Here is a 19,881-nt window from a genome sequence, read left to right as displayed (position 1 = left end):
CAGCATGCATCCCTGATGGCAGTGCACTGAAATGGATGGAATAACACCCAGGGCATAGCTGTCCCAAAATATTCTCTGAATCCTGCCTCAGAGCACTGCCCCCAATCCTCCAGTTTGTCAACATCTCTCTCCTACTGAACCTAATGGCAGCTCTAGAAACACGGGACTGGAAGGGACCTCCCCAGACTCCAGTCCTCTGCTATCACAGACAAATCACATCATCTAACCCTATATAATAAACCAATCAAAAGGTCCCCCCCCATGCCAAACAGCTCTTTGGACTACCCTGGTTAAGGCACCCCAGTCCCTGTGGCAAGTGGCACACGAGATGGCGTTGTGGCTGGAGCTGTCCAGGTGACTTTGGATCTCCAGCCGAAACGACTAGGTGGGACAGCTGGGGTGACCTTCAGTACGAGTCAGGAGCAGAGCTCAAACTCATACCTGTGGACCCATAGCAAAACACCGTATTTTGCTCTGGTAGTTAGAAACTTGCTATTTTCCAGTATCTATTTATTCATGGCCAGTTGATGTCCATTTGCTCTTGTGCCCTTTAGCTAAAATAGCTCTTCTCCCTCTTTGATGCTTACTCCCCAGATGTATTTACAGAGAGTAATAACCTCACTTAGCTTTCATTCTGGTAAATTAAACAAGCAAAGCACTTCTGGCCTCATCTCAAAAGATAGGTTCCCATTTCCCTGAGCATTTCAGCAGCCCTGCCCTGAGTCTATTCCAGACAGCATTTATCTTTCTTAAATATGCATGACCAAAGTGGTCCGCAGTCTTCCAGACTTATACTATGGCATTACTACTTCCCTATCTCTACTAGAAATATCTTGATCATTACATTGGACTGCACTGGTCTTTTCAGGGCCACATGACATGAGAACCTTATAGTCATTCTGTGCTGAGCTAGTGCACTTGGATGCATTTAGTATTTTAGCCCATTTTCCATCCTTCTTCCATGTCTTTAATGAAGCTTTCTTTCAAAATTTGTTCTGAAGCATTACAGACTACAGAGGTCAGGCAAAACAAGCCAGTAATTATCTGGAACACTCTCCCCCTCTCCCTTATGTATGGTATTTGTAAAGGTTTTGGATACAGTCCATCAAAGCCATATTAAAAGGAAAACTAAATCACTAAATTCTCACTTCATCTTGTCACACGAGGCCTAAAAACATAGGAGATGTCGTATTAAGTCAGATCACAGGTCCAGCTAGCCCAGTATCTTTTATCTCAGTGGCAGAGAGCAACGTACCTAGGCTGATCTGTTGCCTGACCCTTTCCCCTTAAAGCTACTAACACTTAAGAGGCCTGGCTCTTAAGGAGGCTGACTGTGTCTGGCTCCCAAAATCTTTTTTGCATGCTTACTACAATTTGTTTTTCACCATCACCATAGGACTTCCTTCCCATTAGTATCTTTAACACAGATGATACCTGTGTTTTGAATTATTTTTCCCCAGATATCTTTGCTTGCTTTTTTTCCAGATTGAATCCCATTTTTCATTTCCTGCTCATCCCTCTGTATCATGACTCTTTCCTCCCTGTGTTTGTAGTGCATCCCAGTTTTCTGCAAATGTAATTTATGTGCTGTTTATCTCTTCTTTCCGGTCATGAATAACAATTTGGAAAAACCCCCGTCTCTAACAATGATGCCCACAGCTTCCCATGAGACAGTCTCCTCTTCTCCCCCTATCCCCATGGGTGATATCATTATTCTTTTAGCTAATTTTCAGTCCATGTCACAGTACTAGTATACAAGCCAATGTGATCTGACTTTTCCAGTAAGATTTCATGAGGCACCACAAATCTCCCCTTAACTTCTCTTTGAGCAAATCAACTGCATGAAAGGGATAGATTTTCACCATGTGGAAAGAGAAGAAATGGGGTAGGTAAGAATTTATCATGGTGGTGGGGTAGGAGCCAAGGATCACGTACTCCTGGAAGGAAGATGTTCAAGATTACACAGAACCATTGGGTTTCCAAGGAAAGGCCCCAATCACATGCTTCGTGGATAAAGGGGTCAGGAAACCTGGGATCTATTGTGCTTTAAGCTCACACATGGCATTTTATAGACTACCCAGGCAGCAGGGTGACCTCTTTTATTCAGCTGAAGGGCAATAATGGGTAATAATGAAACTTCTGTAAGGTGCTTTGAAATCTGAGAACTCTCCAGTCTATCTGCAATCTCTCCTTTCTCCAAAATAAACTTCTGCCAACTCTTTCGTGTTCCTGCCTGGGGTAGGCCATCTCAGCAGCAAGGTCATGGTGTAACTGCAGAGGGAAAGCAAACACCACAAAAATGCCACCTGTGTCTTCCCAAGAGGAACAAATAAAGTGTGAGTTGTCTTGGTGGGATGGGATGGAAAATAAAGAGTAAGGGGAAGGAAGCGTACACATGCAATTACTGATAGGAAATACACAGGAACCAGACCTCAGGGCCAGCTTTGTAGGAAACAAAATCCAGATCCAGTCCTAGCACCCAAGTCAGCAGGTAGCAGCCGGCACGCCTGTGCTTTATCCTGCCCTCTGCTGGAGAAAAAGCTGAAATTGATTTTTTCACTTAACAGAGGGCTGAGGTTTCCTCCTTCTGACTTGCTCTTACTCCCCTCTCCCCACACCTAAACTCCACGTAGTCCTCAGATCTAAAGCTCAACCTGTGCATCCTCATTGAACCATCCCTCTACAAGGTTGGTTCTGCGCTTGTGACGCATCCAATAAGTGCTCTGCCTGCAGCATGTGTGCCAGTTCACAGCGGAGAACTGAATGAGTGCTGACTAGGGCTAAGTACAGACAATCAAAAGGCCTGAGGCTGAATCAATTTAGTCTTCTCAGGTCATTCTAAACTGCGATTAAACCGATAAGCGAGTGAACAGACATTCACTTTTGATTCCAGAAATGCAGCCACCTGCCTGCGCTGACCCAGGGCAGAAGCCGGTGGGGTGGGGCGCTAGAGCATGCTTCCCTGCTGAGCTGCAGCAGGCAGCTTGGGCTAAGGCTAGCCTGCCCACCTTGTTAACTTGAATCTGGAGCGGATCTGGGAGAGCAGTTCAATCAGCTGGTTTAACCTAAATCAGTTAAGTCTGATACTACACCCATCCAGGTTTACCTTAAACTAGTTTTGTCCATTTTGAAAGCAGTTTATGTGCACTGAACTTCTGTTGTATTACAGATTTGAACCAGTTTCCAATCACTTATACCAGTTTATGTGTAATTTCTGCTTGTAGCCCAAAGCACTGCGTGGCACCCCAGGGTGCCACGGCTCCATGACTGAGAATCACTGCCCTGTACCCAAGTGCTTAATGCCAATGCCCAATATGTTCAGCTTGACTGATTCCTATCTGAATAATGTGCACATGCCCCAATCTCAGCTGGCTAGAGGTAGTAACTTCAATTGCCAGTAGCAGAGGACAACAGTAGCAAAGAGAGACAGGGATGTGCATGAAGAAATGCTCCTTGCACGTGGGAAAAGCTCTCTTGTGGAATTTGCACTAGAGCTTCACTAGAACCAGCCAGTGGGGCAGAGAGCTGCCCCATCCCAGAACCTGCCCAGCTCCCTTCTACAGACTGCCCTCCCCACCCTTTACACCTCGCTGTCATGGAGTCTTTCTGGTGTTTCAAGATCAAACGTGCAAGCCTGTGAATTCAGAAGCTGTGGGATGAATGTATTTCCCCTAATTTCCGATTCAAAGCCGGGAATCCCAGATGCCAGGGTGGACAAAGCTAGCTGCTGGAAGTGACTCCTCCATGAATTCCTCAACCATCTGCACACAATAGAACCATGCAAGTGGTGCGTCTTGGCTGAAAGACCCATTGACAGTGAATATTTAGCAGCAACAAAAGCCAACCTTGAAAAGCCAATCTGCTTTTCCGATAGATGATTTCATCCTGTGGATCAGGGATCTTGAGCTGGGTGGTAGACAGTTCGTGAAACAGCTTTGCAGATTTCCTGGAGGCTACCGCTCCACCCTCCCAGGACAATTCCTCACTCTCCCCATTTATGCTTGTTTAACTTGATGCAGGCCAGGGACGGCCCTAGTAACTGGAACTGTGTTCCTTCACAGACCCACCTCTCTCTACCCTGCCTTTTGAAAACTGGTCTTTGGAATTTTTGTCATGTTTTGGGTTTCCATTTCCTTATATTCCCTCCCTGACTGCTTCTTCTTAATATAAACCACTTATTTTGGTGTGCATGCTTTTTTTTCCTGAGGAAATGTAATTAAAAGAACATGTACTTCTAAGTGCTTACGCTGTAGAAGCAATGCAGATTCTGCTAAAAGTCATCCTTGCCGTGGTTTCTAGGGCAACAAGGTGAAGACAATAAATTCAGAGCCAGACCTAAGACAAAGCGCTGTATTCCTATATGCCACCCCACAACTCTGAGGGATCTGAAATCCAGTGCTAGATTTTGTACCTTGATTCTCATCGCTCAGATGTCCTGTCTTTGTAAGCAAAGGGCGAGGATACAGCAAAGCAATTGCAGGGTTTTGTACAGCTAGCGAACACAGTGCAAACAATAAGAAAATGTTGTTTTTCAAGGACGATACAAATGCTGGATATGGCAGAATGTTCCAATGCATTTGGATTTTAAATGTCTACCATGTTCGGGAGTATTCAGATCTTGGGTTTTAATTCAGGGGCCATCTGTAACAAGAGGGTTTGTGTGTTTTGTCCGGATGCAGTTATCAGAAAGCAGTGTGTGTGTGTACCACTGCCCTCTACCGGGTAAAATTAGAATAGATAACTCTGTGTCATAGCCCTCTTCTAGGAACAATGACTATACTCCAGTTGAAGTGAAAGACACTTGCAAGCATGGACCAGGCGGATTTGTGTTCTCTGTCCCCGCAGCTGTGGTGTGGAGCAGGTGTGGGCTGTAGTATCATGCATCACCACGTTACTAGAAGTGTAAGCCAGGCTCAGCCTTTTGTTTTTCATCTATGAGGACTGGACTCAAAGTGGCCTGGATATCAGTCCAATCCAGGACCTGCTGGCTGATATGCTCCCTCTGAGATGCAACTGTCTCTGCTGTAGAATGATACCGAAGTCAACATGACACAAGGAGCTTAGGTCTGAATTGAATAAGGATTTATCCAATTTCAGCTGCAGAGGGAAATCTAAGTGAAAAGAATGCAAATATCTGATTTAGATTTTATGTCTAATACCAAGGGTAATTCCTGGCAGATAGCATAGTGGACTAGGATGCAGGAGCCCTGGGTACCTTTCCTGACTTTACCATTTCCTGCCAAAGAACTTTAGGTAAGTCGCTTCATCTCTTTTCACCTCAGCTTCATGGATAATGATACAGACCTGGCCTGAAAAGGACTTCAGATATACAGATGAAAAATCCTAGAAAAGAGCAAGGCAATGCTGTTTGTTTGAAATTGCCCTGGGACCTATAATAACCACAAATGTCAGGAGCCAGACCTTAGTTTTACATCTCACCCCAAACCCATCAACCTGGCAGCTGCACAGAATACCTGGGCACCGCACATTCATTCAGCACCAGCTCAGAGGGAAGAGTAGACGTCCTGAATCCCCAAACACCATATCCTGAAGTAACTGGATTTCTCTAGATACCTCCCATCCAAGTATTGACCCAGACCACACCTGAACCTTGGCAAAGGGAGTAACAATCTAGATTGATAGGTAAGCTGGTCTTGGGAAAATACAAAGAATGTTTTTAAGAAAGCAGATGCACAATGTAGTGTGGACACCTGGTGTGACAACTTCTGACAACTCGTGTTAGTACTGCAGTTTAAAACAAGAATCAGATCTTGGAAATGGTGCTGCTGGAAAGGGCTATTTCTTTTTCCTGTCTCCATCCTCTGTAGGATTACATTCCCCAGAACTGCTATGCGATCTGCATAAAATAAAACTGAGAGGACAGGAAAAATGTAAAGGTCTGTGAGTGTGTGAAATACTAAGTATGCAAGAAACCACCCAAATGAGTAGGGGCCTGATTTATGTGATGTAGTAGCTATATCCTTTACACTGTCTTGCTGACTGTAATACTGATGATGCATCAAAGCCTGTCTACAGTCCTTAGGTAACTGTTAGCTCTCCTGTGACGTTAAGCTGGGTTTTACATTACTTGCAGGCTCTAAGGAAATATTTCACTGTGATTGTATGAATACAAATCTTTGAAGGAGTCAGCTTATATGTTCGATTGTATTATAAGCACACAGATAGCATAGAAAATAGATGTCCACAAAGTAGGACATCTAAGTTCCCAGGATCATGTTCAGTTTGAGTCATATCATGTCAGAAGGACCCAAAAGAGATAAAGAACCCTGCTTAAAGCTACCTGCTGTAACTAACCCTTCTAAGACATTCCCAGAGAGAGTCCTGGGCAAAATTATATCTTCACACTTTTATAATTAAACTCTGTGAATGAATGGACACATTTTACTATCACTTCTGTATCACAAAGGGAACCATTTACAGACTTCCTTCATTTCAAGAGGAAGAAAAGGCCTCCTACTTCCATCAGCTCAGCTCTGGCTTCTCTGAAGTACTAGTTTCTGAAGACAGTAACCCAGGGGTATACTGCCAACCCCCTGGGCCAGATCAGGCCAATGGACCCAGGGACCTCCTCCCTCCCCACGCCAGATCCAGGAGAGGCTGAAACAGACACCACAGGCAGAGAAGTCCAGCCAGGACAGGTGGCACATGTAGCATGGGACCAAGACCAGCTGGTTGAGGATCTGGGCCACATGTGGTGTCCCTGGCACGTGGTCAAGGACTGTGCTGCACAGGGTGCCTGCTTCAGCCAGCCCAGGACCCGCACTTCAGTGGCGCCCACATTTGGCGCACATCCCAGGTCCTGCCTGTGGGGCTGGTCCAGGTCAATTCAGACTCAGGGGCAGCACCAGGGGCCGGAAAACAGTAATCTAACCTCTCTGTAAAAATAGGAAGAAACCCCCACCTCCCGTAACTGCACAGGGGGCTGAAAGGGTGAGTTAATGAACATTATCAAAGTGCTTTGAGATCCTCACAAAGGAAGTAAGTCTATGCAAAGATTATAGTACGCCAAAAGATTACGGTGATCTTGGTGCATCTCCTTGCAGATTAACAGCAGCAGACAGAAAAAGAGTAAACGTGAAGCTGTTACAAACTTTGTGTGACTCAAAAGAGAAAAAAAAGAAACTCAAACTTCTTCCTTTGCTCAGGTCAGTCTCATTCACTTTGGGGGTTTTTAATATATTACATTGTGTCACACATTCAGATTTTGGGGGATTATGTATGGTGTCAGCCACTTTTAGAGAAGAGCAGCATCACTTGAGTGAAGGGAGTTCCCCTTATGGAAAGGTAACCCAATTAGATTGGACTTTGTTGGTTGGTTTTCCCTGCACTTTTGGCTTCTAGTGGAAGGTGGGAGCCTTCTCCTTTGCAGCCCCACTGATCTCCTTGCCTGGGCCTCCGCTGAAGTTGTAATCCTGTGTTTGTGGGATTCCAGCCAGTTGCTATGGACATGACGACTTCACTGCAGAACCATGTAGCCAGAGGAGACAAAAAACCTGGAATAGGGGCCAAATGTTCTTCTCTGCTTCCTTGAGGAAGGATGCAAAAACCAGTGGATCTGTAGGGCTGGGGGAGGGAGGAGGTGAGGAAGAGGCCCGTAAAAGAAGTGGCCATGCCTGTTGTTAAGAAAAACAGTCATGTGTTGACACTGCGCTTCCAAGAATCTGTTCACTCCATTTAACTGTAAGTAGGAAATATGAATCAGGAGGAGAAAATTTGGCCTGGGGTCCCAGGACTAGAATTAGGAAACTGCCAGTGATTTACCAAATGTCCTTGGGAAAATCTCTTAGTCTGTATCTGTTTTCTTACCTGTAAGTTCATTACAAGAAAGAGTTCAGTTTGTATTGAGAAATCATGTTTTCTGATCTGGCAATGAATTCGACTCAAGTAGACCCTCGGCCCAGCACAAACCCATGCAGGAGTCAAAGCAGCTCCATGTACCAGACTAGAGTCTGTCAATGGCATGGGACTTTGGAGTATATTTCCCAAGGGCACCTCTTCTGGTCTTCAGACTTGAAAATACAGAGCTATAATTGTAGGTTACAGGTTACATCCTAGTCATGGGCAGCGCTGGAAATTATATGAGGCTTTCTGCCTTGCTAGGCAGATGTTCAGATACAGAGTCTCTACTGAAAGGCTCTCTGCTTGTTGGGTGGAAGCCCGGAGAAGGAAAAAGGTTCCCAGAGAAGGAGTCATCTGGAAGAAAATCTCCGCTGGAGAGAGGTGCGAAGCCCAGAAGACAAGGGCTGAGACAAGAGCCTATGGGCAGTGATACTGTTTGAAACCTTCAGTTCTATATTAATATAGTAAGGCCCTGAGCAAGGCCTTTAGATGGGCTACTCCACTGTCTGCTTCTGCTCCAAACTTTCCAGACCAGCAGAATTAGACTAATAATACAGTAGTTCAGTTGTGCAGTTGCTTTTCAGAAGTCTATGGGCAATGCGAAACTACTAGTTATAATGTTCATTTCATGTGTTCTTTGGTAAAGCCATGTCCAGCAGCTTCATCAGGTACTGGGAACAGAGCAGGAGGACTTAAAAAGAGAGGCAGAAGAAAGACTAGAGTCATGGAAATAGCTCACAGCCGAGTCCTCTCTGGAGGGAAGGAAGAGGCAAGAGATCGTTCCAATTTATTGATTTCCTACTAACTAAAGGCTGATATCAAAGATGGAGTTCATGAGCCGAGACTAGAGTTAGCCCCACTGAAAGAAAACCCAGCACTTTCCCAAAAGCCAGGGAAGCCCCCTCCCTACACCCATCCCCCTTCACTTCCCTATCTCCGGCTGGTAGGTTTAGTCCTCTAGCTTGCAAGTGTCTTAAATTTATCTTAAGCCTAGCATTTATGTCCAAACTTGGGCATATGCACAGCTCAGATACCCAGTGCACTTCTTAACTCTTAGCAACAGGTCTTCTGTTTGCCAAACGTAACTTTTCCCATTTTTATACATGTTTTATTACCTTTGTGCACACTGCAGCCTTTACAGATTGGCCCAGGGTAGACTGTAGACATTTCTGTCTGCTATCATTATTTATTTAAAAAAAACAGCAATCTCTAATGTAGTCACTGACCTGCAGCATTAATGATGTCAGAATGACTTATCATGATCCAATCCCTTCACAAATTGGGGACTTTGATGGTGATCTCACTTACATCAAATGTGAAATGGCAGTAGGCCCAGTGAATCAGTGGAATTAAAGCGATGTACTGGTTTCAGTCATCTTCCTGCTGACATACTCTGATATGAACAGGACCACAACTATGGATGGAAGCATCCTCTGACAAAAAGCCACATGTTGCCCAGCTTGAGGGAACCTTAGTTTCTAGGGCAAACTGAGTCGGGATTGAGTTTAGAAACTTTGAGCTTGAGGGCAATTTCACTTATATCACTTTTATACCTGTGTGCCTCTACCAGCGTGGCACGACTCCTGATTGATGCCAGGTTCCAGCTCTTTTCATTTAGATAACACACAAAGGGTATGTTTGTGAGAGAGCCAGTGATTTCCTTCCATGAATTAGTATAGTGAGGCCAACCCTGGTGGCAGGCAGTTTTACCACCCTTAGTAGCTCAGTACAAATCTTTTAAGTCGGATGGATCTTCTAACTCTGTATGGATCTAAGGAACTCCAAGAAATGCTTTAGGGCTGTTAGTTATAGCCGTGTTGGTCTAAGGACATGGGCAGACAAGTGATAGCTTTTCTTAGACCAGCTAAATGGTTGAGAAAATTGATAGACAGGGTTCTTTGGGTAGATGTGATATCTTTTGCGAGACCAACTCAAGAGCTGGATAAAAGTGATCTTTGCAAGCTTTTGGGTGTGCCCCAAAAAGCTTGCAAAGAACAATTTCCCCAACTACTGAGTTGGTCTCGTAACAGATATCACATCTACCCGAAGAGTCTTGTCTGTCCAAGAAATGCTGACACTCTGCTTCATAGACAGGGACACTGTACGGCACAAGATGACAGTGAAAGCTTCTCTCTCTCTCCCTTTTTCAGGAAACACGGGAGCCCGCTGTAGACCCTCCTCTCGGTTAACCACAGCATGTACGAAAGAGTATGCCCCGCAGTTCCCCTGAGGAACAGCTTTCCATGGCCAATTACTCACCAGAACAGGAAAGGATAATGATTATATTCTAGACATTTCAAGAGGAACGAGTGCCTGCATTTGCCCTCTGCTATTCCTTAGTCTGAACATCTCTTTCCTCTCCCCGCACCCCCTCAACTCTGAGCCCTGTTGCTTTCCTTGCAGAAAAAAAAAAAAAGAAAGAAAGAAAAGCAGCATCACAAGCACGATGCTGGAGCAAACGGCCCCAGGCAAGCCCTGACCGGGAATCTCAGGAAAGTTTGGGCCAAGTTTGCTCCTGGGGAAGAGTTCAAACGGCGGCGAGGAAAACCCAGCGGGCAGGAAGCGGGGGAAGGGGAAGCGGCTCAGCCTAGGGGGCGCCGCGGCTCCTACCTTGTCGTCCGGCGGGCCGAGGTTCTGCAGCCGCTCCTTGGCCGAGGCGCCGCGGATCTCCACGCCGGCGGCGGCCGGGGGAGCCGCGGCCGGGGGCTCGCGCGGCGGCTCGGGCTCGGGCGGCGGCGGCGGCGGGCGCTGCGCGCGGGCTCCGCGCTGCCCCACGCTCAGGGCGCCGAAGTCCAGCGTCTTGCTCTCGAAGGCGCCCTCCACGCTGCAGAACATGCCGCCGTACTTCTGCCGCGGCACCTGGGCCGTCGTGCCCGGCCGCGCCAGGTACACGGGCAGCTCGTCCTCCTCGCGGCCGCGCCGCCCGCCGCCGCCGCCCGAGGCCATGGGGAGCGGGGAGCGGGGAGCCGGGTCCCGCTGCAGCCAGCGCGCCGGCGAGGGGAGGCTCCGCCCGGCGAGCGGAGCGGGGCCGGGCAGGAGCGCGCCGCGGGGCAGGGCACTAGCGGGGGCCGCGGGCGCCGGGGCGGGGCGGGCGGCAGCCGGCGGGACGCACGCTCCGCAGCCGGCAGCGGGGGTCTCGGCACTGCCGGCAGCGCTGGGAGCACCCGCACCAGGCGCACTCCTACGTCCAGGGGCGCAGGGCTGCCCCCGCTCACAGCTGCGGGACGTGCTCGTCTCGGGGGTGTTTGGGGCCGGAAGGGACCTTCCACCAGCATGCCCTGCGCTGGGGCTGGGCTCCTTTGAAGATCGCCAGGGTGGGTGACCTGTTTCCCGTGCACCCAGCCACTTCCAGACTCATCGATTCATAGATGCTGCGGTGGGACGAGACCTCAAGACATCATCGAGTCCGACCCCCTGCCCTGGGCAGCAAGGAGTGCTCACGCGTGGGATCTCCGGGACTCGCACTTGGAGCCGCTGACAGCGAGAGGGCTGAGCACGGGCCTGCCCTAGGAAGAAGTGTGGTGCGCTACTGTGCACTCGCCCTCTGCCCGCACCCGTGCAAGTGCGAGTACCCAGAGCCGTTCGCACCGAGACGGAGCACTAGTACCCGCCACGAAGCCGAGGTGGGCTCGCGACTCAAGGGGTGAGGGCGGTAATCACCGTCCCAGGGAGCACGGGTGTTTCCCAGCCCTCGCGCCCACTGAGAGCTGGGCAGGGCATTTGGTGTGCACGATCATTTGCTCCGAGAGAGGTCGCATGTGTGCTCCCAAGACATGGGGCTGGATCCTCTGAAGGAGTGTGCTAGCGCGTGTGAGCCAGATTACGCAGACATGCTACTTCCAAGAGTGGGTGCCCATCCTTGTTCATGAACGTGAACCTTGGTGAATGCTTGTGCACGACCCTCTGTCTGTGAGTGCATGCCTGGAACGGCTCGCCGAATGTAATCCAGATGAGGGAGGAAGGAAGAGCATCTGGCCTTGATTGGGAGCGCACATAAGCATTCACACTCAAAAAGAACAGAACTTAATCCTTAGAGGGTGCTCACATGTTACGGGTTTGTGCATATAGCACAGTTACTCATACACAAGGTATGTCTACACATGTGTCGTCCATATACATCAGGGCTGAGGAATCAGGGTTGGGTTCACATGCACATACACACACACACACATACAAAAATACACATCTGGGTCCATTGCTGTGCACATGCCCTCCGATGTACACATGGATCAGAAATGGAGCACAACTGTGAACACACTTTGCAGTCATAAGTTAGCAAAGCAGGGCCCACACTAGCAATTATACACTCATGGGGAATAAGGCTGTTGTGCTAAAAGGGCCAAATGCTGGAACTGATGGAATAAGACCCTCTTCTGCATTAGTACATTTAAGGGCTATGCAAACTCAGGCCTTCACCAGTACGGGGCTGTGTAGGCTTGCATTCAAATTCATATAAAAAATTATGGCTATGAACTGTCATTCAACACACTCACCCACACACTGATCACAGCAGTGCACATATATAGCCATTTGATCACACTGGGCATGTGTACACATGCATTAACATGTTTTAGCTAACTCACATTAAATTTAGTACCTCCATTTTGAGGTACTAGGAAAATGCGCATTACCCTGTCTTAACACGCATTAACTAAAGAGCATGGGGTATTTATGAATGTGCTGAGGGGGGTGCTTTAATTAGTGAGCCATGCTAATTAAAAGCACTTGAGCGTCACATGTATCAGTGCCCTGCACTGAAAAATGGTGGCGGGGCGCTTTGAACTAAAACTCATCAAACAAGCTTTAAAGTGCCCCACCGCCATTTTTTAGCGCTCCAGTGGACTTGATTAATCGAGTCTGTTCCAATATGCTGGATTTACAGCACGTCAGAGCAAACCTTGCTGAATGTCTGTAGGAGCCCATGGTTCTTAAGCAATGCTTAATGCGCATTCACCTATTTTAATGCGTATTAGCTAAATATCACTTTCAGTGACACTTCAATGCACATTAAAATAGGCTAGTGTGCCTTAAAGCGCACATGTAGATATGCTGTCACTTTGTCCTACATAACTTGTCCTAGTCATAGCCCCGCTTTCTCATTCATACTGCTAGACCCTGTACACAGACCCACAGAGGCTTCCAATGGTACACTCGTACATGCAGTTACATAGACGCACACAGTCCTGAACCCACAGCCAGTCACATTCATAGTTTCACATGCACAAATCAACATCCATACTTATTTAAACTGCACTGATAATCACATTGAGGCTTTGGTTTAAAAGCATAGACCTTAAAGACAGATACACAACTAGAACTGGGTCTTAAATATTGCAGAGGATTGTTTAGCGGACTAAAGCAATAATCTGCAGTTTCTCATACTCTAGTAAGTGTGATCAAGGATATTGCTTTTATCCTTTCAGTTCTTTTTTCTGATCATTGATCTCGCTACAGAGTATGTCTATATACAGCACCAGGACCTTCCATCATGTCAACTAGTTTGAAGCACATCAGGAACTGTATCTGTATTTGTTGCCAACTGTCATGTTTCCAATTTGTTTCTCTCACAACATATGCAGTCGTTTTATAGCTATAAATGTAGGGTCTGATACAGCCTATTCCTTTAGCTTCTGCCAGCCTCCAGCTATGCGGGGTCCCTAAATAGTAGAAAATATATGTACAGCACTGAGAGCAATGCCCAGAGAGAGATTTCTGGGACATTCTGGCTGAAAGGGGTTGAATACTAAGGGCCTTTCTCTTGCATGTAGGGAAACGGGACTTTGCCCACTTTTGTCAATAGACAGAACAGCATCAGAAGTACCTGATTCCATCATCATCATGTTGAATATCTGGCTAGCCATTTAGAGCAAGAGGGGCAGCAACGCTATCAGGTCCAGGAGCTGCTAACAATAAATCCAAAGGTAATGCATATTGAAGATCTTAGGTGAACTACACAGACAGTATCTTGCTTATTATCACACAGTAGAATGAAATATCAATTATACTAGTGCAAGTCTACAGAGAGTCTTATTTGTTTTCCTGATCATAAGCTACCTCCGCTGCAAGCTTGCACCGCATCTTTTGATTCTGTGGAAGTGTATCCATATCTGCTTTGTCCATGCAGCTTGATTAAATGCACGTGCTCTCTTTTGTTGACACGACCAACTCCTTAAAAGAAGCGTTATGTGGTGCTGTCGCACATATGGTGCTATCTATCACCATTTGCATGCAGTGACAGCAGCAATGTTTAACAGTCTCTGCACGTGATTGGGAATGAAGTTGCAGTTCTGGGAAGCAGAGTGGAGAACCTCAGGAGTTTGTTGTATAAGTAAGACCCATAAGAAGAAGTCACCTTGGGAAGCAATGTGGTCTGGTGGATAAAGCACAAGACTAGGAATCAGGAGGTCTGGGGAATCTACTGCCGGCTCTCATACTGACATGCTGCACCCCCTTGGTTGTATCATTTTACCTCCTTGTGCTCCTATTTTTTTCATTTGAAATAGTAAGGATAATAAAGATAATAAATTACACTTATCTGTCTCGCAAGAGTGTAGAAGTACTAATGTCTGTAACATGCTTTGCCACTTAGCTGGAAGGCATGATGATGTGCAATTCATTATTATTTATGTGATCATTAAAGCGTTGTTATTATTATTTTAAACCTCGCGTTCCTAAAACTGTTCAGCAATGTCACAGCCCATCTGCTACCTCTGCCTAGTGTGCAGTAAATGCATTTCAAGATCTCCCTAAGCCTTAAGTAATATGTGACCAGTCTGATGGAGGTGGGAGGGGGAAGGGGAAGGATCTTAGAGTCCTGTTGTCCTTTTTATCACAGAAATTAAGACAGGGGGAAGAGATGGAAATGCTGATTGTCCTAAGCATTGTCATTCAGAGAAGAGGAGGCCAGGCCTGTTACACTGCCTGCAGCTTTTGCTTGCTCACCCCTCCTTACAGGCTGTAGGAGAAATGGAAAATGGTTGAGAAGAAAAGACCCATTTTTATGCAGCCACCACAGAGCAATCCCTGAGAAAGGGACCTTTTATCATGGATGGAAATTGTGCTCCACAGACAGTTTTGAGCTTCTGATCATACTGAGGTTAGGATTTGTTTCTAAATTTGGGCTGGGGATACTCTCGGAGTGTGTAGCCTTGCTTATAGGGTAGGACCTGTTTTGTTTTGAGTCTTAGCAGAGTCAGGCACATCCTTACCGTTGTATATACATTAGTGACAATATTTATTTCTGGCAGGATTCTGATGTTCTTTTTTATCTTGGTTAGTGCCTTGCTCCGTCAATAGTGATATCAAAGTCATCAGGACAGCTAATGGTTAGGGGTCTATCTAAATCACAAGGGGACTTACCAATTTTTGCGGATTGATCATGGCATAAATTTCTAATTCCACGCTCATTTGTGGTGGCCCCGCCCCTTGGCACTGATTGGCAGAGAGGCCTGGGTGGGGGGAGGGATGAAGGGCTGGCCATCACCTTGCTTGCTGGCTGCCCTTTGTGCCACCCTGTCCCTCAGCACTGATTGGCAGAGAGGCCCTGGGGGTGGGGAGGAGGGACAAGGGGTCAGCCATCATCTCCTCTGCTGCCCCACCAGCTGGTGCCTTCCCCTCCTGGCAGTGAGGATTGCTGGCATCCACTGGGGAGCATTTCCTTTTTATTAAGTTTTTGTTTTGTTGATTTTGTGGATTTTACAGACAATCCCAGATTTCATGGATTCACAAAATTCATGAATTAAGTAGGTCCGAATTAATGGTATAAGGCACTAGTCAGGAAATATAAGAGCATTATAATCTGATCCTTACTGGCCTTATCTACGTGTGCACTTAACTGTGGAGTAGACTGCTTACCTGAGGAGTAAAGCGTCACCATCTCCACGTGCTACACTATTAGGCTGCAGTAAACTAATTATCACCACTGTAAGATAGTACTGTTGGGAACACAGTCTATTATCTACTCTAAGCCTTCCAAAATCACTGAATACCACCCGAGGAAAATTATAGACAGGTTATTTATAGACAGTACTGTTGGGAACAGTACTATCTTACGGCACGGTAATTAACTGCGATTAAATGCATGTGTAGAGACTGATGCCCCCACTCCCCCCCCATGCCTCTGGCTCTGGTGTAAACTCTTCCACCCTGGCTCAAATTGCTGCTGTCCCAGGCACAGTGTCTACATGCACGCCCAGGAGTAGTTTACTCCGGCTCAAACTGCTCTGGAGTTTATTGCTTTAAATTAATTGCACATGTAGATCTATCCATTATGTATTTCTTGTAGAGGATAAACCTTGATTTTCTTCCTGTGCCTTCTTTAGGAGCTGCTCATTAAATCAAGTTGTTCATTTTTAAAAGGTATTTGTATTACCCCAATACTAGGTGTCTGAGGTCTTTAGTTAGAGGCTGCCATGAAAATAAAATTTATTATAAATATTGGCTGAAGTACACATTCTTCACCCGGGTTGTTATTTTTGTCATTGCAGTATTTGTTTATTTTCAGAGAACTTAGTACAGCATATTTAGGTGAAAAATATTGTTTATTTTTAAAGAACATCAACATATTTAACATAGAGCAAAGAAAAAGGCAAGCCACCAAGCCCTCCAGTCAGATGTAGTTTATGGTCATAACCAGCTTCTAATTATACAGTTATAAAATTATCATATCCTTTAATCAGGGACATTTTATTGTCTCTAAATCAAATAGGTCCATTTCCCAAACTAGCCTTCAGTCGAACTAATCAATAGTTCAAATCAATTAATGTCCCGGCTGCAAGGTCATGCTACCAGAGTTGATCTCTTCTGTTTGGTGCATGCAGCATGGGTAGAAACAGAGAAGTGAAATGGATACAAGATAACGAACGTGTTCTGGAGCACAGTCATTCAGAGATACTAACCCAACATCTTCTGAGACACAATACGATCTACAATGCCTCATTCCCACCCTGAACCAAAATAAACCTTAATACCAAGCAAGGAAACATATCTGTTACCTTTGTGCTATGTAAAGTCCTACAAGAACATCACCTGATTTAAAGAATATTGATCCTAGCATAAGACTGACTTTCAGCATGCAAGATACCGGGTCTCGGCTGCTGGACAGGCTGTTTTGATCACACATGGGAACAAATTAATAGGCTAGTATTGAAAATATATTGGTAGCAAACAGCATGAAAAATGATCTCCTGTATTGAGGTACATACAGTTTATTTCTGATTAGAGCTGTCCTGTCTGACTTGGTAAGAATGTTTTCATGTTGGCAAAAATGGAAAAAGGAAATTATTCACCAATTGTGTTAAACAGCAATAATTATGAATGGGGGAGTGAGGTCCAGCTTTCCTGGAAATGTTCTTTAAGTAAATCCTTTTCGGCTACAGGATTACTTAATCAGATGGGACATAAGCACACTGTCTGGTGGGGACATTTTCTAATTTTGTGCACCCGGACCTTTTGTTTGTTTCCTTTGTTGTTCTTGTTGCGTGTAGTCAGAGCAGAAACTGGGTGTCCTGACTGTACCTACGTAAGGAAATCAGGGAGTCCAAATGATTGCCAACCCAATATGCTGAAATGCCCACTCTACATTGGGTATAACATCAACACATGTTTCAGTGGAACAGATCTGTTTGTTGTGTGCAATCCTTTAAACATCAACGTGGCATTAAAACTGCTAAAGTAATCATATATGCAGGAAATCATTGATAGACTTACTAGGACATCTCAACAGAATTGTTCCCTACTGTGTATTTTCCAGTGTTTTGTCTACTCCTTTTTTCATTTTGTCAGACAGGTGGCAGATGACTTGATGTATTAAGCAGTGCGCCACCAGTCAACAAACATTTTTTTGGTATCCCTTGTTCCCAAATGCCCCATAGTAAATGAAAATGTCTGCCATAAAAAATGGAATGGAGTTTAAAAAAAAAAAATGTTCCAAAGCATCAGCTTCCTTTTCACATCAGCACTTCTAGTGGAAGCTGCTAATTGCAGCAGAAGGGTAGGATCCGTTTTTCTTTTCCATTGTCTCATTAACAACATAAAATCCTGGTTCTAAGGGCACAAACACATTTCTGGACAGAGAAGCAGAAACTCAGAACAAAAACTAAATCAAGCCCTGTGACTGGATTTTATTGTGATGGATAATTTTATGACCAATCCTAATCAGTAGTTCTTTAGCAGGGTGATTTTCCTGTGTAACTGTGTATTATGTAATGCTTCAGGGCATAAACTGACAAACTAGAAAAGATCAGGAAGAAGCATTTTCCTCCATGAATGACATTCGCCTGCATATGATAGATTTTGCCCATTTCTGAAACATCAAGTGACATCAAGATAATGGATCAATGATCTAAGATGATACATATTAGGGACTTCTGGGGCTCCATCCAGCATGGAAGCAGAGGGGGGCTTAGTAGAGATGCTAGGGAGGCAGGGCAAGGAGGCTGCTAGGTCACTTCCATAGATTTGAAGGCTGGAGGCAACCACTGTGATCAGACTGTCTGGACCTTCTTAACACAGGCAGAAAGATTTCCCTGAATGAATACCTACTTCAGGTCTAGTAGCTGTGACTGATCTGCGGCACCGATCTTAAAAAAATTCCAGTGACAGAAAATCCCCACAATCCTTGGTAAAGTGTTGCATTTGTTAATTATTCTTGCCATTTTAACGTTTCCCCTTTCTTGGAGTTTCAGTTTCTCTAGCTTCAACTTCCATGCAATTTTCTGCTAGATTCAAGAGTCTTATATTGCCACATTTCTCTTTCCTGGTAGGTACTTACAAAGCATGAGCAAGTCAATGCTTTAACTTCTCTTTGATATGATAAATATATAGAGCACCTGGAGTCTCCCATTGTGGATTTTTATACCAGAGATTCTCAACCATGATGCCAGGGCACCCTGGGGTGCTGCTAGATCTTTTGAAAGGGTGCCATGAGGTATGAGAGGATGAGAAGATAAATTAAGCAGATAAGCATAGGCTCAGGCTTGCCCCTGGCTGGACAGTCCCCCATACCCCTCCACTGCCCAGCTCTCTGCAAGGAGGTAAGCATTATAATGTATCAGTTAGTTTTTTAAATAGGGTGCTGCTGACCTTACAAAAATTATGCAGGGTGCTTCAAGTCCAGTGAGGGGTGCCCTAAGTACAAAAAGGTTGAGAACCGCTGGTCTACACTGACAAGGCAGCATGTCCAGCAGGAATACTTTCAAGCATGCCCTGTCCACTTGCTCCTGCTAACATCTTCCAAACCTGGATGTGTGATGATGAGTCTGCTCTGGGGTGATCCCCAGCAGCTGCTCTATGGCACATCTGAGACTCAGCTCTTAGTAATGATAACAGGAGGGATGCCCCTGAAGTAATTTCACCCCAAAGTTTCCACTTTTAGAGCATGTGAGTAGGGCATATTCAGGAGTGTCCCATAGGGGAAATTCTATCATCATACTGTAGATACTCCCTTTCAGGCATAAATTTCAGTCCTTGAGTCATACTTACATGTCCTCTGTGACCCATTCCGATTTTTTAATGTCCTTCCTGCAGTGTAGACACCAGAACTGGATGCAGTATGGCAGTAGTTGTCACACCAATATCACATACAGAGGTAGTGTAACCTCCCTACTCTAACTTGATAAAGCTCAATTTATTTATCTAAGGGTCATGTTAGCCCTTTTAGCCACAATGCAGTACTGGGAGCTCATGTTCAGCTGATTATCTATCATGACTCCCCAGTCTTTTTTCAAGGGGCTGCTTACCAAGATTGAATCCCTCATGTGTAATTGTTCTGCATTCCTTGTTCCTAAAGGTGCAACCTTATATTTCACCATCCATAGTCGAATAAATCTTGTTTGCTTTAGCTCAGACTTTCAAGTGACCACCCCCATAATCTTTGTGTTATTTGCAAACTTTAGCAGAAAAGATCTTACCATTTCTTCCAAGATATTGAAAAATTATGACATACAATAGGGCCAAAAATCAATCTGAAGGTCCCCACTAGGAATACGACCACTTAATAAGGATTCCTTGTTCAAAATTGCA

The 19,881-nt window shown here is 45.5% G+C and overlaps 1 protein-coding gene across 1 annotated transcript in view; it reads right to left on the bottom strand.

The window, feature by feature from the left end:
* Window positions 1-10,860, bottom strand: part of DPYSL3 (dihydropyrimidinase like 3) — a 73,831-nt gene extending 62,971 nt beyond the window's left edge. Inside the window, exon 1 of the mRNA XM_006265019.4 lies at window positions 10,471-10,860. Within this exon, the coding sequence (XP_006265081.3) occupies window positions 10,471-10,806 (336 nt within the window). The 5' untranslated portion in view covers window positions 10,807-10,860. The remainder of the gene's footprint in view (window positions 1-10,470) is intronic.
* Between the last annotated feature and the right edge of the window lie 9,021 nt (window positions 10,861-19,881).

Source organism: Alligator mississippiensis, chromosome 9, assembly GCF_030867095.1.
Source record: "Alligator mississippiensis isolate rAllMis1 chromosome 9, rAllMis1, whole genome shotgun sequence".
NCBI classification, from domain to species: Eukaryota; Metazoa; Chordata; order Crocodylia; family Alligatoridae; genus Alligator; species Alligator mississippiensis.
This window is presented reverse-complemented; position numbering and strand designations above follow the sequence as displayed.